Source organism: Sander lucioperca, chromosome 9 (genome assembly GCF_008315115.2).
Source record: "Sander lucioperca isolate FBNREF2018 chromosome 9, SLUC_FBN_1.2, whole genome shotgun sequence".
NCBI classification, from domain to species: Eukaryota; Metazoa; Chordata; class Actinopteri; order Perciformes; family Percidae; genus Sander; species Sander lucioperca.
This window is the reverse complement of record NC_050181.1, coordinates 35,965,862-35,989,732: the sequence shown is the minus strand read 5'-3', so window position 1 is coordinate 35,989,732 and position 23,871 is coordinate 35,965,862. Positions and strand designations below refer to the sequence as shown.

The window sequence follows — 23,871 nt, the reverse complement described above, 5'->3', positions numbered from 1 at the left end:
TATTAACTTACATTGTAGCTTGTTTCACCGTTGCCTGCAGAGATCTCGTTTAATACTGGACCAATGTCAAAGGAAAATATTTCCTCAATAGTTTAATTGTATCCAATACTCAATGAGCTGTTGCAGAAACAAGCCTAGCGTGAAGCAATAAAGCAAAAGCTGTCAGATAAATGTAGTGCAGTAAACATTACAACATTTCCCTCTGAGGTGTAGTGGAGTACAAGTATAAAGTAGCAGCAGGGGCGATTCTAGGATCAGACCTTTAGGGGGGCTCAGCCCCTAATGAGAATGGGACACGGATATAGTGCATGCTAAAGTGTTAATCTGCGCCATGAAATTACCAACTTCTTCACAAGCGTCTCCTGCTCTCCCTCTGACAGATAGAGACTCAGCCAAAGGCATGAGTCTGGCACAACCACCTCAACCAGAATCTAAGATTTCCAGATATTAGCTCCAGTTGCTGTGACAAATGATTTGCGAGAAAATTAACATTGAACTTACATGAAATGTTATCATATTTGCATTCTGCATAAATCTCTGCACACACATTACTCTGTGAAATATCTCCCAAACTCTTCACTCAACACATGCATCGGTACAACAAGCGGTTCCCGGGGAATTCGGTTTTGAAATTGCAACAAAATTTCTACATGGTCTCCAACTTTGGGCCAAAATTATAATGTATTCACATGTAAACTATTTATGTCAGCACAGACATTTTTGTAAATTGCTTAGCCAGTGTATCCCACCATAATAGTTATTATATTGCCAGATTCCAGACAATCCCACTTACTTAAATATATCCCACTTACAAATATGAATATATATTTCTACTGGTATGCTTCCTAATGACATTAATGCAAAAATATGAAGAAGAAACTATTCCACCTGTGTGTGCATGGTTAAAATTCTGAAGTGCAAAATAGTTCAGGCTACAGCACAAGTATTTCCATCCATAGATAAGAATAATCAAGTCTAACCTCTGAATTTCTTTTCAAAGTGCACCAGATTGATGCATTTAAACGTTAAAATAGACAACATTTTCTTACAGGGGAGCATGCCCACTGACCCCCCTAGGGGGCCCTGGGGCAGTGTCCCCGTTTTAAGTTTACAAAGATAAAAACATTACCTGTTTTGGAGTATTTACGCTTCTGAACTGAAAATGTCCCCGGATTTTGTCTCAGAAATCTGGTCAGCTTAGATTACAAGCATTACTTTCATCTCTAGTTTTCAATAGACTTACATGGTTACTGGCCTCCTTAACATCACATTTAGCAATAGAACATGACCCGTAGTTCTTACAAGAGTAGGCACTATTTCAGACTTTGATTACTTATGCGTGTTATGTGTCCGTTATTACAATATCACAAGGACTTTGAAGGCAGCATTGCGTCACGTGACCAGTGCACAGCTGAGGGATGCTGAGGCTTGCCCGTTGCTAGCCTGTTAGCCATTAGCCGTGTCCAGTAATCCTGCCAGAAACAGCCGTTTCTTTTCACCTTTTCGAAGAAAATCACCCGGGGGAGATATGCTACAAGCCATGGAGAGGATACAGCGCATGTGGTCGTCTTCTGTATCCCCTCATATCATCAGCTTGTGGTTAGATGTCAATGTCATCATTTGTAGCTAGAGCTGTCCAGTTAGCTCAGCTAGCTTGTGTCTGGTTAACGCAGGACCAAGGCCAAGCGAGAAAAGGGAGGCCGTCGGGTGAGTACATTTACGCTAACATCTGTTTTTCACCTATTTTACCAACTTTTCTCTATAACCAACATCACATTGCAGCTTGTTGCTTCACAGCTGTTCAACTGCTTTGCATGTTTTTCTAGTATTGAGATGAATTGTGCCTTTGTTGGCGGTTGTAATGTTAGAGTAACGACACTATCAATCATGTATATCGGCCTTAATCATCGAAAAATAGAAACGTTAGACAGTGGAGATTAACGGTGAGCATGCAGTCTGACAGTTCAAAGTTTTATTTTCTTGACGTGTATTATGATGATAACATTGCTAAAATAGACGATTTAAAAACAATACGTTAGATCGCAACGACAAGGGGCGGAGCCAGACGTTGTAAACATTAGGGGCTAACCTTAGCCCAAACCTAGGGGGGTACAGCGGCATGCTGCCCCGGGTGATTTCTTCCCAAGCCATTTCATAATAGAATGCCTAATAATCTGTAGCTACATCGTTTGGGGAAAAACATGAGCCTGTAGGGCCTTCATCCCATTTTGTATCTTATTATTCTCCAACTGTCTTTATCATTCTTAAACCAGAACACAAAAAGAGCACAAAGTGTAAATAATAGCATTACTAATCTTAAAAGCCATTTTTGTTTTACTATGCTGGAGTAGACTAGAGTTCACAGAATGAATGTTTAGCTGCAAATCTGCTACATTTGAATCATAATCCCATAATAATCTGAGCTACTCTAGTTGCAAATCAAGGATCCCCATAAATGCCAACTAAATGTGGTCTTCAATGCTCTGATTTGAAAATTAGGCCAACAAAAGGATATGTAGCTACTCAATTATATTATATTTATTTGGGGAATAGCATAGTAGTAGACTAGTAGTAGTAGTATCATAGAACAGTTATTTAAAGTTATTTTAAAAACCTAAAAGATTTGGGACTTTTGAGAAATCTCCGCCCCTGGCAATGACATTAGTTTGGTTCCTTTTTGTGGCTTTAGATACACTAATATGCTTCTATACATGTATTACTATAATGCTTCTTTTTTCATAGAAGTTGTTTAATGTGACGGTGTCAGTCTGGAGGGCAGGTTGCTGGGACTGGTAGGGTTACACAGGTTCTTCCTGATGCGACCACCTGAACACTTATAATTATTTCCTTTGCACAGCGATGTTCTTTATTCTGTATTTGCTTGCCAACCCAGTTTGTTGAAGCCATATCACCATTATTTATGAAACATATTAATTATTTCTATTGAGTTAAATATTTTAAATATAAAATGCATTTTTTTATGGCTCCATTATCACTCCAATTTAAAAGTTCTAGATGTGTTTTTGCATTGCTCCCTGCTCCAGGACATATTTGGCATTTTTAGAAACGGTGACATCCTGATTTTTTTAAACAATTTTCTGTGGGGCTCCAGCCTTCACAAAATGACTTTGTACTGATTTACAATTTGGTAAATGGGGAATTTTGAGGATTTTGTGTCGTGCTTTGGGACATTTTGAAGGTTGTGTGTGTCTTGTTTATTTCCAGTAAACAATTTTTCTAGCTTTTTTTTTTTTTAGACCTAGAGCTGGAGCTTCCTTTGCTCTCTCTCACATCACATCACTGAGACTTATATAGAATCTTACATCATGTTGTACTTACGTTGTCATTTCAAGTCGCCCATACTTTCTGGCTTGTTTGTAATCCATCAGGCAGTTGCTGTGTAGGTGGACGGACGAGGAGAGGAGTAGGACGTTGGCCCTGGATCAGACCTTCTGAAGTCACCTCCACTGTGGCCTTGGTCACCGTCACCCTCAGCTGAGCAATGTCTTCGTCAGGGTGCTGCCACCTACCTGGCTCCCTTTGTGATTACTCAGGGAACGCCGAAACTGATGCCTCCAAGGATTCGGAGGAGTCCGATTCTACCGCGCAGGCCCAGTACATCGCCAAGGTGACGGCTAAAGACGGCCGCCCACTCTCCACCGTTGTCAAAGCGGTGAGCTTGCAGAGGTAAGAGAGGGAGGAACTCACATGGGGGCCCTAATGAATATACTGTAATTACATTGTGATTTGGTTGATCATCCCATTGTTGCCTTCTCTGCTTTGCTCCACAGTGACGTGGGCATGTGTCGGATCTGTCATGAGGGAGCTGGAGGGGAGACGCTGCTCTCCCCCTGCGACTGCACTGGCACTCTGGGTAAAGTGCACAAGAGCTGCTTGGAGAAGTGGCTGTCCTCCTCCAACACCAGCTACTGTGAACTGTGTCACACAGAATTCACTATTGAACGACGACCACAACCACTCACACAGGTTAGTGGGTTATTTGCTGCAAGGATAAATGTTTTTACTGTGTTTTTTGTTTTTACAAAAAGAGGTGGAAATGAGCAAGACTAATTCGTCCAAAGCAATGGAGACTATTTTCCTTAGTCCTTGGACTCATATTTTAAGTATTTTCTAAGTGTCTGTTATATTAATTTTAAGCCATGTATAAAGCTGCAAAGATTAATCGCCAACTGTTTTGATAATCGATTAATCAGGTCGAGTTAAAAATTCTTTGATTCCTGCTTTTAAATTGTGAGAATGTTTTGGTTTCTTTTCTCCTTTGTGACAGTAAACTGAATATCTTCTAGTTGTGGACAAAACAAGACATTTGAGGATGACAACTAATTAACTAACAACTAATCAGGAAAATATAATAATACAAAATTTAATTGACAATGAACATAGTCGTTAGTTGCCGCCCAAGCCATTTAGTGTGTGCCAACAGGTAGCATCTCCAGGATATGAGATGATTTGCTCATATTGATAATATGGTCGACTGACCTTGTAACAAGAGCATTATATTCAAAGTACAAGTTTTAAAAAACATTAATGCATCTATGTCAATATATCCATATCAGTTATGCAGGAAACTCACCTTTTTAATTCTCATTTACTTAGCAAAATGTAGTTGTAATAGTCATTGCAAACTGAGATGCCTCAATCAATCAAATCAACACTAAAACCGCCTACATCTAGCCTGACAAGCCAGACCCACATCAAGGGAACTCACCATTGGCAGGGCTCAATCCGAGGGGCGGAATAAACGGTTGTCTTTCAAATTGCCTCTGCATGCAATAGGATAGCGCGACAACCAACCAGAGCAACGAAGAAGGTAGCAGAGCTAGTTGATAGATTCAACTTTTGCCGTATCCGGTCGGCAAAACGAACACATCTTCCTTTTTTAAGAATGACTTCAGTGCCGTTCTTTGTTCATTTCTCAAAGAAAAGCTTAACTCCAAGTCTTCCAGAGTCGCAGCCAAAGCCGATTCGAAAGACCGCTGTTCGCCAGCGGCAGCAGCCATAAGCCCACCCGCCGACTCTATACACGATGTGATTGGCCCGGTCAGTTTGGTTTTTCCAGCTCGCAAGCCAACAGAGAGTTGCTAGACGATCCTGGCTGCAAATTACATTTGCTGCCGCTAGGATGTGTCTAGATTTCTAGGCTAGCCTAGACGTGATCCGCGGTAAAATCGTTCTGCGCTGGCCGTTCCATTGTTTTCCTCTGGGGAGAGCGGTGCCGCCCAACTAGGCGGAGCGCCATCCTTGGCGTCGCGCACCCACTCAAACTTCAAATTATTTCAACTTTGACCTAGTTGCCGCTGCCTTATTAAGGTGCAACCAATTCCGGAATTTTCCTGCGCTGCCTCTTTGCTCTGCACCCTACCTTGCGGTTTTGCTGCGGATCATGTGTAGGCGGCTTAAGGCGATACTGTAGCAAGCTCATTTTCAGTTGAACCAAATTAACTCTTGATTTTGCTCTCGCCCAGTGGCTGAAGGACCCAGGCCCTCGCAGTGAGAAGCGCACGCTGCTGTGCGACATGGCGTGTTTCCTTCTCATCACGCCCCTGGCAGCCATCTCTGGCTGGCTGTGTCTGAGGGGAGCCCAGGACCACCTGCAACTGAAGAGCAGACTGGAGGCTGTCGGCCTCATTGCCCTCACCATCGCCCTCTTCACCATCTACATCCTCTGGACACTGGTAACTAAGGCATTACTTAGCTTATTCTCCTGTTACTGAGAAAAACATGTTTATGAAGTCTATGTACTTCTGTTGAGGCACTGGCACAGAATGAATTTTTTTTTTTCTCTGCCATCTTCACACCCCACAAGCTGCTTCTAGTATATTTTTTTTTTATTGCCAAGTAAGTAGCACTTATGAGGAATTTGCCTTGGTTGTTGGTGCATACATAAACATATTAAACATGAATATGAAATAAACAAACAATAAATACAGGACTAAATAACACATACATATAACCATTTAACATTAAGAAAAAAAAGAGGCTGTATGGAGGCTGTGTGAACCGGCACACAGACACAATACAAAGACAACCACAGCCACAGATCTATGTTCTGCTGTTGGTTATTGTTGAAATTATGGGACTGTTTTCTGGTCCCATTGGGACATTGAATAGCACCTGAACAAAGTAAAAGCACGTTAGGGAATGTGCAACTTGATAATCTCTGGCACAGAGCACTCATTTGTTTGAAAGTTGGCCAGATAGTTCATGCAGGCTCATACATGCATAACTCATTGAGAAGATTAAGAATAAGATGTCTTTTAATCTGTACCTATCCTTAACTGAATGTAACTGGATCACATACTTTAAAAGAGGATGTATTGTGAATCTGAAACTTTCTTCAGAAACCCATCCTTTTACCTTCAGCAAAACAATCATTCGAAATGCAAAATTGTGAATGATTAGCCCTTTTGCTCCCAGCTCGTGTAGCAGACGCAGTTTCAGTCAGCATATTGTTGCAGGCGTACTACTCTCGCTCAAATATCTTGGTGTCATTTTTATTGACGTCTGTCTTTTCCTCCCTGTGTCACCGCTTGTCTTGACCCCCTCCCACTTTTCTTCCATCCAATCTCAGGTTTCATTTCGGTATCACTGTCAGTTGTACTCGGAGTGGAGGAGGACCAATCAAAAAGTGCGCCTGCTCATGCCCGATATGAAAGGGGCCCACACCACCCAGCGTTCTGTGCCGACCAAGTCGACCAAGAAAATGACTGACGAGACCATCGTATGAGTGCAGAGCGGTGGCAAGAGGAATATTTAAAATAACGCCCGCCCACTGAAGCACTCTCTAAAACAAAACAAAAAGTAATCGTATTAATAAACTTTTGCACTTCATAAGGACCATTTTGAGAGGGGAGAGCTACTTTCTCCTCCTGTTTTTCCTTTGTTGAAGCACTTGATGTAAACTACTACAGTATTGGCCGACCACAAAAGTGGTTTTGGGGTTAGAACTCATTCCGGAGTCAAAGTCGATGTCGGAAACACGGACAGCCAGCGCTGGGATGTGAACGACTGAACACACGGATACCGGACTACCCAGCCCAACTGTGTGTCCCTGATACAAACTTAAGAAATATTAAGACACAAGCTAATGTAGCAGGATATTACTGATTCAGCATGCTACTACAGTATAATATGAAACATATTCACTACCTATAATTCCCCCCCATGTCCCTTCACAATGTATTTAGCTGTGTTTTTGAACAATGGGCAGCCAATAATAGCCCAGCAGAAGGATAATAATAACATAAAACCTAAAAAAAACATGATTGACAAAGTCTGTCTGTGAATATTCTTCAAGTCAAGGGCAACAGTCGCTCATACCAACGTTGTGGTCTACAATCTGAACCCCTTTAGAGTTTCCTGGTAAAGCTTTATCATTGCTGTGTGAACGGTGGAAATCAAATATTTTTTTCCTTGTTTAGACAACAGCTAAGGCATCACATATTTGTCAAACTTGTCCCGGGGGTCAGTGAAGATTGTACTACATGGGATAACACTAACTGCAGCCGTTAAACGGCAGTGCAGTAATGTATAGGGAAATAGTATTGAAGGTGTGGTAAAAGTGTTTACGTTCTAATTTGGGTAACGTCTCTACTATTTTCATAAAAGTGCATTAGCAAACAGCCCTGTTCCCCTTGTAAATGCACCATTCATTAATTGAGATACCTAGCAATGACCAGTAGTTATGTCCTACATTACAAGAGATTCGATTGAAATTAGAAGAGACCCAGTGTTCACAATAGTGAGACTATAGACTTTTGTCCTATATAAAAACAGAGATGTACCAGAGCAGGCTGGTACTCAGTAAAAGGTGCAAATAAGAAATGTGTTTTCAGATGTCAATCAGTGTATGCACCATATGCTATACAAAGTATTTTGTGTTATTGTAGTCTTCCTGCTGCATCCCCCCACCCCCGGAAAGTTGGGTTATTGTGCAATAAAACATGAGGGACTCCTGGACTAAATCAACGTGAAATGTGACTTGTCTGTTGGTTTTAGGTAGTCAATGACTGTGGGGGTCATGCCCTGAGATTTCATAACCATCTTAATAATTGTCGTTTAATATGTTTGTGCTGGGAGACCTTGATCATTATTTCTAAGATGGTCATGGTGTATACCAGTGATTCCTAACCAGCGGTACTTGTACTTCAAGGGGTACTTCTGCAATTGCCAGGGGGTACGTGGATAGATTGGAGAGTAGCTCATCTAATTTGAAAAAAAATCAAAATTATGATGATTCAAATATATATCCAAATTAGCCAACTCTGTGTCCTTTTGGGCGCTAAGCTGTGTCCATCTTTCAAATACATCTCCAATATTTACCCAGGGTTTGTTACGTCTCTGGTTTTTTTTAGTTCGGGTAGAATCTATCTCCATTGATCCTGTTTGTTTGTTTGCTGCTTTCATGGCTGTACTAATATTACAGCGCTGGGTTTACGTTTTTACAGGTATATCTGGCAACCCGGCCTGGCTGTCAAACTGGGCAGTTGATAACAAGACACAGGCCAAAACACAAACAGAAATTCCATCACGGAACGGAAATTTCAAAAAGGAGAAAATACTGGCATTAGCATTGTTGTCAGAAAAGATAGTATTTCAACTTAGCATGTTTCCTTAATATCTGATGATGCATTGGGGTCATTTTTGGATTTATTACAGTAAATATATTACATATTAGACCTTTAAGTAAACTGCAACACCTGGAAACTACATGTTGCAGTTATGTAAGAGTGTGTGAAAACTACACAAAAGTTTTAAAGAGGTAGCCAAAAGTAATGACTTAATGGTTCAAATGATTAGCTAAAAGTAATGGGGAAAAGGTTCAAATATTTTAGCTAAAAGTAACGTTAATGGATAAATGGTTGAAACATTCAGCTTCACTCTACTGTACATTGACAGTTCAATTGTATGAAAAAAATGAACAATATCCACTTTTATATAATTTACTTTATATAATAACAATCACTGTATTAAGTACAATTTCAGGTACTTGTACTGTACTTCCATTTTAGTCTTTTTTATACTTTACTGCTACATTTCAGAGGGAAAGTGCACTACAATTACTTTACAACAATAGTTTTTAGTTACTTTTTAGATTAAGGTTTCACATGAAACGTATGAGTTTATAAAATTCAATACACTGCTAATACACACATACTGTACATACATGGCTGGTAGCCGTCCTTTTCGGCTTGCGACACCTTACAGAAAAGCAGTGTCTGCCCCGTTTAAGAAGAGTTGTTACCTGCGTCACCAAAATAATGGTTTCCCCTGCTTCTCAGATGGTTTCATTTCAACTGTTCGAGGCCTAAAGAGATCAAATGATCCAATACTTCACAAAAAGGAGCAACGATTCTGTTCAATGTCTAAATATGTATACAAATTTGTGTGTAGCTAAAAAAATTTTTTACCTACCCCATTAATCATCTCGCAATTCTCCCACATTATCTTGTGACCCTAACCAGGGGCAGTGCGATGGAGTGGCTTCTGGGGCTCCAGCCCCGAATGTTTTCTCAAATGCCCTGAATCTTTTAGGCTGACTTTTACTGTCTTTCATAGGCTGTAGCGGGCTCCGTTTTTAAGTGAAGCTAGATATTGGTATCATATTCAGGTAAATAACACTCCAAAGTTAAGCTAAATTTTGGGCGAGAGAAAAACTGACATAGCTTTTTTTTCAAAGGGGTCCCTTGACCTCTAGTCTATATCCTTGACGTTCCACTTCTGGGATTGCTCCGTTGCCACCGGAAAATCTGCCGGATTTCACTCATTTAGGCCGGATATCTGTTGCCTTGGGCTTCCTTTGTGTTGGCATTTTAAACTCCGGTGGATTTATGATGACTATGGTTAACTGCTCCTCAGATCTCTGCAGTGTAAATCCAGACAGCTAGCTAGACTATCTGTCCAATCTGAGTTTTCTGTTGCACAACTGAAACAACTTTTAAACATACACGTTCCACCAAAACAAGTTCCTTCCAAGCCTATTTTGCAGCGGCACCGCTGCTTTTCTCCGGTGCTTAGCACCGCCCAAGACGATTGTGATTGGTTTAAAGAAATGCAAATAAACCAAAGCATGTTTTCCTCCCATCCCCGAATGCTATGTGGAGTAGCCAGACCCTCCTCCAGTGCGCTTTGGAGGAGGGTCTGGCAAAGTGAGAATACTTGACCTCTCACCTCCAGATATCTAAATGAAAATGGGTTCTATGTGTATCCATGAGTCTCCCCTGTACAGACATGCTCACTTTATGCAGTTTTTTCTTGTCAACTATCATGTTTTCACAAATGGTTTACAGATTTTTAAGCCTTCTATTAGCACAATGCTTTAAAAATAGTGCAAATAGCTGCTGCTGAGCTCTGAATGTTTACAACATCTGGCTGCGCCCCTGGGCCTGACACCTATAGGATGGCACCTAAAGAGATAAAATGATCTGTGTATAAAGTAGATAAAACTAGCTCCACCTTGACCTGAAACAAGAGTAAAATGCTGCTTATGCATTGCTGCATCAACCTAATATAAAGAAAGATACCAGTTGGCGTTACCAAGTGGTCCAGGGTCACTGTGCAGGTACAGTATGTAATTTTGTGTACAGTATGTGTTGCTAAAACGAGAGAGAGAGAGAGAGAGAGAGAGAGAGAAATAAAGAAAGAGCACACCACAACAATAATAATATTGTAAAATTTAATTTCATGGCATTAATATAATGTATGTGAGCGGACAAGCTATCAAAATCAAAACAAAACAAAAAGAATATATTTTACACAAAATGAAATAAGCATCAGCAGCGTCATAACCACTTTTGAGATGATGACTGAACGAGGAGGAGGAAAGCCCAAAAACAGGACTGCTGGTACGACTGAAACAGGAAGGATTCAAACCCAGGCCTCCAACACGTGGCAGGACCCGTCTACCAGGGAGACGTCTAGGCTTACAAGGTCTCAGGCAAAGCTATTCTGCTACGCTATCATGGGTAACTGTGGCAGCTACATACTGTATGCAGTACCGTCAGTCCTGTTTTTGCACTGGGATGTAGCAGATTGTACCTGGGTCAGATTACCATTTGAAATCAAGTCAAACACTTCTTTCTGGAATTGATCGTTTGTGGCATAACGGAACCGACTCCACTGATCTAAAAAAAAGTGCAGATTCAGACAATATTGCACCCCAGGCAGATGGAAACATGCCAACACTGTGGATTTCAATGAATAATCGACCCAGGTGAGGAGGGATGTTTGCCACGGGTTACAGGTTCTGACAGCACTGGAGTTTGCTCCCCCTCTGGCCGTCCGTGGTGGGTGGCACACTGATGTCCACCACGTTGTTTCCCGGGGACTCGTCATGAGCAGACCGCTCAGCAATCTGTTTCTGCGAGACGATGCGGTAGATTTCTGTTTTTTTGAAAAGATGAAATAGAAACCAAATCATCCATTTTCACCCTAAATTTCTTTTGTTGTTTTGGGTACACACTGACAATCACTGGTGGAAGAAGTATTCAGATCCTTTACTAAACTAAAAGTACTAATACCACACTGTAAAAAATACTCTGCACACTTACAAGTAAAGGTCCTGCATTGATAATGTTACTTAAGTAATAGTATGTTAAGTATCATCAGGAAAATGTACTTAAAGTAATAAAGTAAAAGTACTCAATGCAGAAAAATCCTCACATTTTAGAAATTGGAAACGATCAAAACTGTTCTGTCAATCAACTAACTGTTTAAAGGAACACGCCGACTTATTGGGACTTTAGCTTATTCACCGTATCCCCCAGAGTTAGATAAGTCCATACATACCCTTCTCATCTCCGTGCGTGTCGTAACTCTGTCTGACGCACCCACCGCTAGCCTGCTCCCAATAAGTGACAAAATAACGGTTAGAAGATGGCTGTGTGTCATGAAACCTGTTATTTGTACATGCTGTGACTATATAAATCACAACATGTAAATAGGAAAATGTTGCCGTTATTTTGTCACTTATTGGGAGCAGTAGGCTAGTTGGAGTCGGTTACCTCCAGGATCTGTGCTAAGCTAGGCTAGCGGTGGGTGCGTCAGACAGAGTTACGACACGCACGGAGATGAGAAGGGTATGTATGGACTTATCTAACTCTGGGGGATACGGTGAATGAGCTAAAGTCCCAATAAGTCAGCGTGTTCCTTTAAGGGTTTTAATCATTTCAGCTGGACTTGTAGACCTGTATATTGTTGGGTAGTTTAATTTATAATAAAACATCCTATTTTATAAACTACATGTGTTTTGTGTGCAAAAACCTTAATATGTAAAGTAACTACTAACTAAAGTATTCAGAATTATGTAGTGGAGTAAAAAGTACACTATTTCTAGTGGAGTAGAAAGTGGCATGAAAAGAAAAGCCAAGTAAAGTACAAGTACCTCAAATTTGTACTTACAGTAAGTACAGTACTTGAGTAAATGTTTTTAGTTACTTTCCACCACTGCTGACAATGATACGGGAAAAGGTAAAAAGTTAAGGTCAAGAGTTTAGTTACTAGAATCTTTTTTGCAGTTGCAAATAATTTCTATAAGCAGGTAATTGGTCAAGCTCCTTCATATCGGTCAAGCTCCTTCATATCTTGAGGACCTCTTAGTACCTTATTGTCCCACTAGAGCACTACGCTCCCAGAATGCAGAGTTACTTGTGGTTCCTAGAGTCTCTAAAAGTAGAATGGGAGGCAGAGCCTTCAGCTATCAGGCTCCTCTCCTGTGGAACCAGCTCCCAATCTGGGTTCGGGGGGCAGACACCGTCGCTACATTTAAGACTAAACTGAAAACTCTCCTCTTTGATAAAGCTTATAGTTAGGGAGTGAGGAGTTGCAGTGAACGCCTAGACCGGCGGGGCAGGGTGTATAGCTGCAGACACAGCACCCCTGCTTTTCTCTGCTTCTCTTTACAGTCATCAGATTTACCTATCGTATAATCAATAATATAGTGCCTCTCCTAGTTATGCTGTTATAATTCTAGACTGCCGAGGAAGTTCCTTCTTATGACACGCTCTTTTCTTTTGTTTCCTTTTATGCACATCATGTCTCAGAAGTGCTTGTTACTCACCTAGCTCTGGGGAGTTTACTCCCCGGAGTCCTTATGTTTCTTCTTCGCCCAGAACATCGCCTCGGATTAGGGCGACACCAAGACCTGGGTCTTGGGTGCAGCTGTGGCTATGGACCTGCTACACCCTGCTACGCTCTGCGATTCCCTGCAATGTCCGGCTACGTCCTGCTGCGTCCACCGCGTCCACCCATGCTCTGCTGTGCCACGCTACATCCTGTACCGTCATAACCCCAACCGTCAGACACCGCCCACCAAGAGTCTGGGTCTGCCGAGGTTTCTTCCTAAAAGGGAGTTTTTCCTCGCCACTGTCGCAATAGCCACTGCTAATGCTTGCTCTTGGGGGAACTATTGGAATTGTTGGGGCTTTATAGAGTGTGGTCTAGACCTACTCTATCTGTAAAGTGTCTCGAGATAACTCTTGTTATGATTTGATACTATAAATAAAATTGAATTGAATTGAATTGAATTGTTTTTTATTAAGATTATTTTTGGGGGCTTTTCCCTTTGAAAGTGACAGTGGATAGACAGGAAAGGTGGGGGAGAGATGGGGGATGACACGCAGCAAAGGGCCACAGGTTGGACTCAAACCCGGGCCGCTGCAGAGGACTCAACCTACATAGGGCGGCGCACGCTCTTACTGGGTGAGCTAGAGGTCGCCCCTCAGCAGCTACTTTTTGAACAGACTTCAGGTTTTTGTTTAGTGCCTGAACACATGTCTTAAAGCTTGTGAGGTACAATCTTAAGCAACACAGTTTCAGCTTACACCGTGCTGGTGTGTTATCAGAACAAGGTTTGGGAATGATTGGCGTATGAGAAGTTAAGTTGACCTTTTAAAAGGACCTTTCATTTCTTATCATTGAAGTGCACTATTAACAGTGTAGCTCTGACGTTCCACCTCTGTTCACAAACATACCTGTAAGGATATTCTTGAAGGCTTCTTCAACGTTTGTTGAGTCCAAGGCTGACGTTTCTATGAAGGACAGATTGTTCTTCTCTGAGGGGGAAGAAAGAAAACAGCAACAGAAGCAGCAGCATCAGAATTGGCAAGAGGAGAACCAAGGATTGTGACGTTTCATACACATATTCTGTTCTTGCTACCTTCAAACAAAGTTTCTACAATGTTCTCTAATCTTAATTTATCACACGGAAGATAATACAGAGATCCGACTGAATGTATTACAAGGTTTTCCCAACCGTTATAAGGCCTCCTGCACACTGGCTGCGTGGCGTGAGCGTGGCGTGAGCGTGGCGTGAGCGTGGCGTTTCTGTTGCGTGGCAGCTGTGTGGCGTTTTCTATGTCTTTGCACACCAGAAATGTGTCTGACGCGGCGCTGCTGCTGCTGCTGCTAGCCTTGTCTGTACACATGTATGTTTCACATTGATTGGAAATGTACTGCACTCAAGCAGTAGTATACTTCATGTTAAACATAAATATATACTGATTTGATTACAGTAAAGACAACCTTTTTTTTCGATTTGAAAATCGATAATTATTTATTTTTTTTAAATACATTTATATCTGCATTTATGTCAAAACCTAGAGACTTTCAAACATCAAAATGCCATTTGCCATTTGTTAAATGTATTTATCTTTTCCTATTCTATTTTGCCTGGAAACACTTCCAACACGCTTGCGTGTCGCGTGAAAAATAAAACAGGCGTCTAGCATGCACGCATTTTCTCGAGCCGCGCCTGAGACGTGCGTGTCACGCAGGCAGTGTGCAAGCTCTAACCTGTTAACATGGGAGCCGAAATAAAAACACGCCACGCAGCTGACACGCTCACGCCACGCAGCCGGTGTGCAGGAGGCCTAAAGTTTAGGTGTAGCACCCAAGTCGTTTTGGGCACCACCTAAGCTGAATTCATGTCAAATCAATGTGAGCATCAAAACTAACTAAACAAAATTACTTCAGATCTAATGATTGTAGTCTGTCCCCAGTGGACTTCTCTAGCAAGTGGTTTAAAAGTGATCCGTTTCAATCTGAAAAGTAAGTTTTTTAAGAACCGACATGGCTCAGTTCAAAAATGTTGTTTCAAAACAAAACTTCTCCTCGCTCATAATGACTGACATCAGATGATTTACCACCATTGTACTTCATAGTGAGATTTGTTCAAACAGAGAGAAACTGAAGTCTTGTCTGTCACTGGATTTAAACTGATGCCTTCTGTCTTTAAGCTTTTTGTGTTATTTATTTATTTATTTATTTATTTATTATCTGCCCTAGCTTTTTAAGTTTTAGACACAGATATGGTAGTAGTAATAATGGTCCAAAATGATGTGAAATTGCATTTATTTTGTATTGAAAAACGTAACATTTTGTTGTGGAAGGACTCCTAAACTCCCCCACCAAATACGTGCACCTTAAACGTGCAGTATACTCGCCATTCCAGGTAAACAATGGCAGAACTGGCAGCATCATTGACGTCAATGTAAACAGTTGCTAAGATGATATTGGAGTCAATGGATGAGGAATAACAGCTGCTTTTCAGCCTGCTTGCAAAGAAACAAAGAAAAAGAAGGTGGAATGTTCGTCCTTTGAATAACGCCAGACATAAATATGGTGAGTTCAATATCCTCGTGAAACAAATGAGGATGATAGACGAAGAGAAGCACTTTGAAAACTTCACAATGTCTGCACAACGATTCGATGAACTACTTCGTCGGATCAAGCCCTTCATTCACCATAAAAGAACTCATCTTAACCCAGTAAGTTTACAAGAGAGAACACGTCCATGCTTCCTGTTTGCGCTTTGTCGTGCGCCGCTGAAAAAAAATTGAGTGGTGCACGACCTCTGGTCGCGCAATTTGAATCCGATCTATGTCATTTTGACATCACAATGTCGCGCGACAGGTCTGGACCGGCAACTGTAAAAAGGCCTTAAGTCTTCCACAAACCCAGAGAAAACACTATTAAATGTCAAATATCTTTAAAAACTATAACCACAATTTAAAAATGTCTATAACTTTAAAAAAGACAACAACAGAAAACATTCTATAGAGATCCCTCTCCACACTCCAATATTTAGCCTTTCCTGTGTCTTTTTGTAAGTTCCAGTACCTGCGAAGGCCCGGGCCTCATCTGTTGGCACGGCCCTGAGGTGGCGCAGGTCGCTCTTGTTGCCAACCAGCATGATGACGATGTTGTTGTCGGCGTGGTCTCTCAGCTCCTTCAGCCAGCGCTCCACATTCTCGTAGGTCAGGTGTTTGGCGATGTCATACACTAAGAGCGCCCCCACCGCTCCCCTGTAGTATCTGTAACAAGACCAAGGACAACACGGTAACCCCACATTTCACTGGTGATGACCGCCGGAAACGTCTGCAGGTCCATAAAAAAGTTTTTTTTTTTTTTTTTTTTTTTTCTGGTTTAGTCTTAAAAATCATTCTAGGCATTCAGTTTTTGTTTTTCATGACAAATATCTTCCTGTTGCTTGTACAGTGACTAATCCAGAATACACAGTAGTTAGTACAATCTGCATTCTGCCTCCTTTACTAACCATGGTTGGATTTCATTTTAGCATGTTATTAACTAGGTTGATATTCAGCTAATATACTAAGCTAATAAATATTTTTAAAGCCGTTATGGGATGTTCACTTGAAATGGACTCACATTCTACTATATGTAAGGGTCTTAAATTCAATTCTATGTGCGATATTACAGTTAAAGTGAAACTTTGCTCTTTGATACTCTTGATTTATATTTATATTACCTTTATTTATTCAGCAGATCTAAGGGCAGTTTGATAAACTGCATCAAATGGCTTCAATGTAGAGGGAGCCGCATTTATGCATATTAATGATATCCTCGTAATCTAAAACTGATAGAAATGTAGCCTGAACATTCTGTTTCCTACAACTTTTGCTGCAGCAAGATTTATTCCCACAAATATAAAAGAATGCCAGTTTTGGCTTCAATTTCTTTATAAGTTCAGTTTTGTGTGTTTTGAAAGACAGCTTATCATCCACCCAAATGCCCAGATACTTGTAACAGGAAACTTTTCCGATGTGTGTCCCATCAAAAGTGGAGATGGCTCTTTTAGTTAAAACAGTAGATACATTTCTTTTACAAAATCATATACTTTGTGCCATTTAACATGTTTAACATTTATGAGATGCACTTAATGTAAAGAGGGCATTGAGAGGGCTGCCTGGAATTCTGTGTCTAACTCAAGAAGATTAAGCAGTACCCATGCTATAAACATTGTTAAAACGTGCCATCTACCTCTAACTAAATGTTGTAGAACATATCCAAACATGGGCCTCATTTTAGGGGATCTAGTCTGAAGGATAAAGTATTTGCCCACGCTGAGGCAGGACTATCTGCAGCTCTCAGACATGGACTCACGCCGAGGTGATGGCTCTGTAGCGCTCCTGTCCTGCTGTGTCCCAGATCTGAGCCTTTATCGTCTTGCCGTCCACCTGAATGCTGCGCGTGGCGAACTCCACCCCGATGGTGCTCTTACTCTCTAGGTTGAACTCATTCCGTGTGAAGCGAGAGAGAAGGTTGCTCTTCCCTACGCCTGAGTCCCCAATCAACACAACTGGGGAGGGAAAGAGGATGAGACAAGTGTGTTAGGATACTGTATGTGTGATGGGAGAGGTAGGAGCCATATATATTAATAGAGCCAAGAAATGTTGATATTGCATAAAGCAGTGCCTCTAAATGCGGGTTTGAACAGAACCCAGGGGCTTCGTGTTTGTTCATGTGTGATTTATGGGCAGGGGTGTCAGACTGGGGGTTGAAATGGGCCCTCATGTGAGGAGGGCCCAAAAAGATGCTAGAATGAATAGTTGTGGTTGTGGGGAGGGGCCCATAGAGAATGCCTTTTTTACAAGGCCCAGAATTTTGTGCTATGTCCCTGTTTATGGGATATGAAAAACACAGATTCCTACTGTAAAGTAGGAGTGTAACAAATTACAAAACACAAGACTTGAGTCAATACAGAACATTAGTGTTACAACCCAATAGTGCTTGAGAATATGCCTTTTTCATTTTAAATTCACTACAGTCTTTGGAATTAAATAAATGAGTTTTTTCCCTGAAGTAGTTTCTCAGCAGCAACACGAAAAACAGCTACAGCACAGCATTGTTTAACAGACAAAATGAATGGTGATTTGTTTGATAAGTCATGTGTATTACGCTGTAATACTGTATCGAACTGTATGTCTGATACATTCATCCTTCCTCTTATGTTTTGTGTGACTGATAATTAACCACATAAACAACCATTCTTTTACCATTCTGCCACTGGCATAGAGGCAGAGCTACAGGGCAGAGCAGCTAAAGAAACGTGTCCGTTAGAGGCCAACCACCATGAAGACGTACGGTTATTTCATCCATGCCATCAAATAACCAAAACAAGAATGTAAGCCTTGCATTGTGCACCTAAAGGATTACCCACTACATAAAGAGGTGCTGAATAAATGAGGGTTTTGCTGTTCATCCTGCATCTTTAATATATACTCTATACGCTTGACCTATCAAAATAACCCTCATTCAAAACTTTCTTTATACCTCCGAGATTCATAAGCCATCTACAGAAAAAACTAAAGGAATGTGACACCAAAACTGTGAGGGAGTATAAATATGGGACTTTTATATTGAAAGCTTCAAAAAGTCAGGACTGTGGAGATCCAGCTGTGGGTCTGAATAGCTCCTGTAGCCTACTGTTGAGCATCAATAAAGTGACGGCATGGATTGATTATTAACAGGCCTTCCTTGTGTAGTCAGAGGACAGTGATTGATCAGGCATGGATCAGGGCTGAGCCGGGCTCCAGAGGTGGAGCCTTTTGTTTTCTCTCTCCCATAGCTCGACAAAAAGGAAATAGAGCCGAACTTTGTCCCTGTCGACATCGCGCTGGTTCCGGGCTGCAGGAAGCTGATAACAGGCTTCATCAAAACCTGAATCGACAGTTTCAGACCGCCTTGCCCTTCCTGTTTCGGCCGGGTACACAGACGACGGCTCGGGCAGAAACAGAGAGACAGACAGGGGGAGAGACAGGGAGGGAGAGGGAGAGAGAGAGAGAGAGAGAGAGAGAGAGAGAGAGAGAGAGAGAGAGAGAGAACTCGCCTCCGGCAGATGCCCTATTCATCCCACAGAGGATACTTTGTTACATCTAAATGGCCCTTTGGCTTACACAGGCCCAGGATGTTAATGTGCCACAGGAGCTGATATCACGATCAAAGGAAGTCATTCTGGATCAGACTGGGTTCTATAGCCTAGAAACACGGACCTCGGTCTGGTACCACTTCAATCTGACGCAACTGATCAGGCCTATTGATAGTCATAATGACACTGATACACAAAGTTATGAGTTGCAGCATTTTCAGTCAATAAGAGCATGCAAGCTGAGTAACACTTCTCATCGGAGGATGGATCTTGTTGATCAGGAGAGGTAGAGGCTAATAACAGGCCTTTTATCGACCTCATAAGGCGAAATAAAAAAACATCAAATGTCATTCAATAAAGCAGGAAAGTGTTCACTCAAACGCCCAATCCTGCTCTATACGAGTTGATGAAAGTTTAATACAAAGGCTGAGCACGGATAGGGTGTTGCATCCCATACCTATAAATATAGCTGCAGGCGCTGTAATGTTACAATGACAGCATTATGTTGTAATAACACCAACAGATTATCATCCGGGCAGTTTCAGAGAGAAACATTTAGTCTGTTTGCTTAGAAAATGCGCACATCTATAGTCTGCGAAAATGACACAATAGGAGATGTAACGGCATATCCAAAGCTCTGTCGGTGTGAGCCTAAAGGGGGAATGCAGTCATCTTTTTTATTATTTATTTATTTATTTTACCTTTGAACAAGAAATCGTATTCGTCGTCTCGGTTCCCCATTCTAGACGAGGCCGCTCCAACGCTTGTCTCCGGAAGAGGATGTGTGAAAAGTGTGCGTATGATTTGTCGTTATATGCCAGAAGTAAAATATGGTAAAGGTTTGCGCTGAGACTCTGCGCCAGTGTTGGCTGTCAAGGCGAGCTGGCCGCAGAAAGGGAGAGCTCCCAACTCTGCAGCGGGAGGGGAGGAGTCCCTGCGCTTCACATACCTTCCTCAGGGGGGCGCGCTTTACTCGCATGCCAGCAGATAGGCCTACCATGACCATCCAGCTGGACACACGCAGTCGTTTATTTTGAAGTATTTTGTTAGAAGGATAACCCCTTGAGATGAATCATCTCATGTTCGAGGGGGTCCTTAAAACAATTAAACAGCAAATACAAAACACAAAATACATTCACACATACACACAGCACTCCCAAGCCTGACTACTCCAACACCAACTGATTCCCCCCATATAAAATTCTAGAAATATATATATATATATATATATATATATATATATATATATATATATATATATATATATATATATATATACACACACACACACACATTTTGGTGCTGGTGATTTTCCTTTGGCACTGGCTTAATCCACTTTGGGGGGCATCAAAAAATCCTCTATGCAGGAAAAAACCTGCCAATGGGATCAATAAAGTCTATCTTATATTATATTATATTATAATACTACAATACAATACTGTATATGTATATGTGAAATTTACCTATAGGGTGTGACCATCCTGTGTGGCCTGACCCTAGACCCAGCATACAATTGTCTATCTAGTGTGTACATAAGTACTGTACTTGAATTCTGGAAGAGAGTCAGACTATTTGCATATATACAGTACATGCTCCATATACAGTCATGTGCAGAAGTTAGCACACCCATGCTAAAGTTGACTAAAAAAAGGAATAAAAAAAATCATCTTTTGGAAACTGATCTTAATGCCTTAATTAAAAAAAATGAGGACAAATCCAATCTTTAAAGACACCAATTTTCTTTGTGAATGAATAATGTATCGTAAATAAATAAATGTTCTTCCTTAAAATACAGGGGGCATAAGTAAGTACACCCCTATGTTAAATTCCCATAGAGGCAGGCAGATTTTTATTTTTAAAGGCCAGTTATTTCATGGATCCAGGATACTATGCATCCTGATAAAGTTCCCTTGGCCTTTGGAATTAAAGTAGCACCACATCATCACATACCCTTCACCATACCTAGAGATTGGCATGGTTTTATTTCAGTTAGCCTAATAGCTAACTGAGATAAGATCCATATCAATGCAAATCAAACCAGCTATTAGGCTAACTGAAATAAAACCATGCCAATCTCTAGGTATGGTGAAGGGTATGTGATGATGTGGGGCAACTTTAATTCCAAAGGCCAAGGGAACTTTATCAGGATGCATAGTATCCTGGATCCATGAAATAACTGGCCTTTAAAAATAAAAATCTGCCTTCCTCTATGGGAATTTAACATAGGGGTATGTATAATTATGGCCCCTGTATTTTAAGGAAGAACATTTATTTATTTACAATACATTATTAATTCACAAAAAAAATTGGTGTCCTTAAAAGGTCGGATTTTTCCTCATTTTTTTAATTAAGGCATTAAGATCAATTTCCAAAAGATGATTTTTTTTATTCCTCTTTTTAGTCAACTTGACCATGGGTATGAATACTTATGAGCAGCACTGTATATATATATATATATATATATATATATATATATATATATATATATATATATATATATATATATATATATAGTTAGATAAGCTAGATTTCCTCACTGACAGGGCAGACTGGTCTTTTCTAATTACAATTACAAACCGTATCTTTTTAAAATTAAGGAGAAAATACGAACTAAAAAAATACAACATTGTAACTTTTTTATTGTACTCACTGTAGTAATATCCTGATAATGTCTACTCTGTTTTGTAACAAGAGAATAAGACCTGTAACAGTGAGCAACTCCAAGGACACAAAGGCACCAATTGTGATTTATTTAGTGAGCTCAAATGAAACCCATTTAGATGTAATGTCCTACATTAAATGATTTTATCATATTATATTAGATTCAACTTTATTGTCATAGCACAGTAGAGCCTACAGGCATAGGCTACTGAAGGAAGGGCAAAGTATAGGCCTACAGAATAAAGAATGTGAAAATCTGTGATATTTTGTTTAGGTATACAGTTGGGTTTGTGTATAATGCTATTTAATTGTATCATTATAAAAGCCCAATGTTTTTTCTTTTTAGGGTGGATTTTCCGTTTTATGTCGTGCTGACAGCTGGCTCCGCCCCCAGCCTACCAGCTCTGCTCCTATTGGTTTAGCGGAAGGTCAGCTGCTGCAGCAGGGACCCACGTGCAGCTACGCGCATTTCAAGATCAAGATGGCAGCCTCCGTGTGTCGGTGCTACGAGGTTAGACAACCATTCATGTCCTTTATTACAGCTCTTACGTCTCCAGTAGATAATTTGGTGAAGAGTGTAGACATAAACGGTTTGTTGTTAGTCTTTTCACGTGCAGTTATGTTGGGGGGGATTCCGTAGGGTGTTTTTTATGCAACAAAAGCTCGAGATGTCCGAGAGAAAAGGCCTTGTTGCATCAGACTGACCGGCAGATTTCTTAATGTTCTTGTTTACCTATCAACGTCTAAAATTAACGTTCTGTTTTAGGTTTGTTGGTGAAAATATGTTTGTGTGTATTGGCTTAAAACCGGTCGTATTTAGTTAAGTGCATGGGGAGATAAGGCTCGCAGAATCCGTGAACTCTTAATCACTTTCTAAAACCCATTTTTATAGACTTACTTTATGTGATACCGTCCCTTTTAACAATGTTTATACTGCTCTTTATTTTTATTTATTTTACTCTGATTCTGTTGCTTTCACCCTTTTTATTTATTTGTATTCATAAATAGTAAGCCGTTTAGACTCCTACATACATAGCCAGGCAATGAAGCATTAATGAAGCAATTAATAAAACATAACAGGCGTAACAAGATTAATAATAGTGGTATAATCTCTTCTATAAGTAATACTGGTGTTACAACACATTCTGTGACTCATCAGATTCTGCCACCTGACTAGGCATTTCAGCTATCTTGTCAGTGGAAATGGATTTATCATCACATACTTTAGTTGACAGCTATTACTACATGTGGTGTCCCTATAGCATCAACATCTGTGACTCTTTCTAGCAGTGACAAAACATGTGACTATTTGGGTCACATAGGTGTTCACAGAAATGTTTCCACTCATAATTAAACCCACTACCCATGCAGATACAGAGAGGTGACAAATTAAAGGAAAAGCTGAATGTTGACTGACAAGCATAACAAATACATATTCTTCTAAACAGGTGTACTGTATGAAATAACCAAGCATCCTGTCGTTCCCTGGGACATGTATAAAAATGCTGAGCTGGCCTTCTTTAGAATTGCTTTTTGGATCGAAATTGCAAGAGGAAAACCTTTTTTTTTTCAATGCCCTGCCATTTTCCTATTGTAAATCCTTGCTCATTACTCTGAGGGCATGACTCCTTAGTTTCCCATTAACCACCTGTCACTCATTCTCCATCCATTGCAGTGCCATGGCACAGTCAATATTTGTTACTAACAGTGGCTCTCTCTCTCTATTTGCAGCTTGTTGGCAGACGAGCCTTGGCCCTCTGCCCCCGGGCTCTGGTCTCTCCAGCGTGGAGAGGAGATGCCTACACGTTACATCGGAGCTCAGCTGCAAACGTGCAGGTACATGCTGACAGCTCCCATTTATCAGTTGTTTGTGTAACTTTAGAAGAATAAATTTAAGTTAGAAATCTTTTACTTATCCGTTTTGTCCCGTTTTTAAGGTTGCCTTCTTTCATACTCTCTCTCTTGTAGGGTTGGGTGTAAATAATTGATTCTCCAATTAAAATTGGTCTTTGAGTGATCTGTTA

General features: G+C 40.7%; 3 protein-coding genes across 3 annotated transcripts in view; 2 read left to right on the top strand and 1 right to left on the bottom strand.

Annotated features, from left to right (window-relative positions):
- Positions 1 to 1,377: 1,377 nt before the first annotated feature.
- LOC116037357 (E3 ubiquitin-protein ligase MARCHF2-like) lies at positions 1,378 to 7,996 on the top strand. The gene is made up of 5 exons (XM_031281230.2): positions 1,378 to 1,707; positions 3,390 to 3,687; positions 3,792 to 3,987; positions 5,487 to 5,696; positions 6,593 to 7,996. The coding sequence occupies exons 2-5, from the start codon at positions 3,503 to 3,505 to the stop codon at positions 6,746 to 6,748; spliced, it is 747 nt and encodes a 248-aa protein (XP_031137090.1). The 5' UTR covers positions 1,378 to 1,707; positions 3,390 to 3,502; the 3' UTR covers positions 6,749 to 7,996.
- A 2,686-nt stretch (positions 7,997 to 10,682) lies between these two features.
- On the bottom strand, positions 10,683 to 20,143 carry LOC116037391 (ras-related protein Rab-11B). Its single transcript, XM_031281274.2, has 5 exons — positions 19,888 to 20,143; positions 17,422 to 17,617; positions 16,138 to 16,331; positions 13,992 to 14,072; positions 10,683 to 11,403 (listed from the first exon to the last, which is right to left on the bottom strand). The coding sequence occupies exons 1-5, from the start codon at positions 19,925 to 19,927 to the stop codon at positions 11,258 to 11,260; spliced, it is 657 nt and encodes a 218-aa protein (XP_031137134.1). The 5' UTR covers positions 19,928 to 20,143; the 3' UTR covers positions 10,683 to 11,257.
- Positions 20,144 to 22,251: 2,108 nt separating this feature from the next.
- Positions 22,252 to 23,871, top strand: part of LOC116037410 (mitochondrial import inner membrane translocase subunit TIM44-like) — a 14,553-nt gene continuing 12,933 nt past the window's right edge. The window contains exons 1-2 of the mRNA XM_031281302.2: positions 22,252 to 22,358; positions 23,579 to 23,683. Of these exons, the coding sequence (XP_031137162.1) occupies positions 22,329 to 22,358; positions 23,579 to 23,683 (135 nt within the window). The 5' untranslated portion in view covers positions 22,252 to 22,328. The remainder of the gene's footprint in view (positions 22,359 to 23,578; positions 23,684 to 23,871) is intronic.

Coding starts and splice junctions, on each gene's coding strand:
- LOC116037391 (XM_031281274.2), bottom strand. CDS start 19,927: ATGGGGAACCGAGACGACGAATACGATTTCTTGTTCAAAG. Junction 17,618..19,887: donor ATACGATTTCTTGTTCAAAG/GTAAAATAAATA, acceptor TTCCCTCCCCAG/TTGTGTTGATTGGGGACTCA. Junction 14,073..16,137: donor TGAGGCCCGGGCCTTCGCAG/GTACTGGAACTT, acceptor CTTCCCCCTCAG/AGAAGAACAATCTGTCCTTC.
- LOC116037357 (XM_031281230.2), top strand. CDS start 3,503: ATGTCTTCGTCAGGGTGCTGCCACCTACCTGGCTCCCTTTGTGATTAC. Junction 3,688..3,791: donor AAAGCGGTGAGCTTGCAGAG/GTAAGAGAGGGA, acceptor TTTGCTCCACAG/TGACGTGGGCATGTGTCGGA. Junction 3,988..5,486: donor GACCACAACCACTCACACAG/GTTAGTGGGTTA, acceptor GCTCTCGCCCAG/TGGCTGAAGGACCCAGGCCC.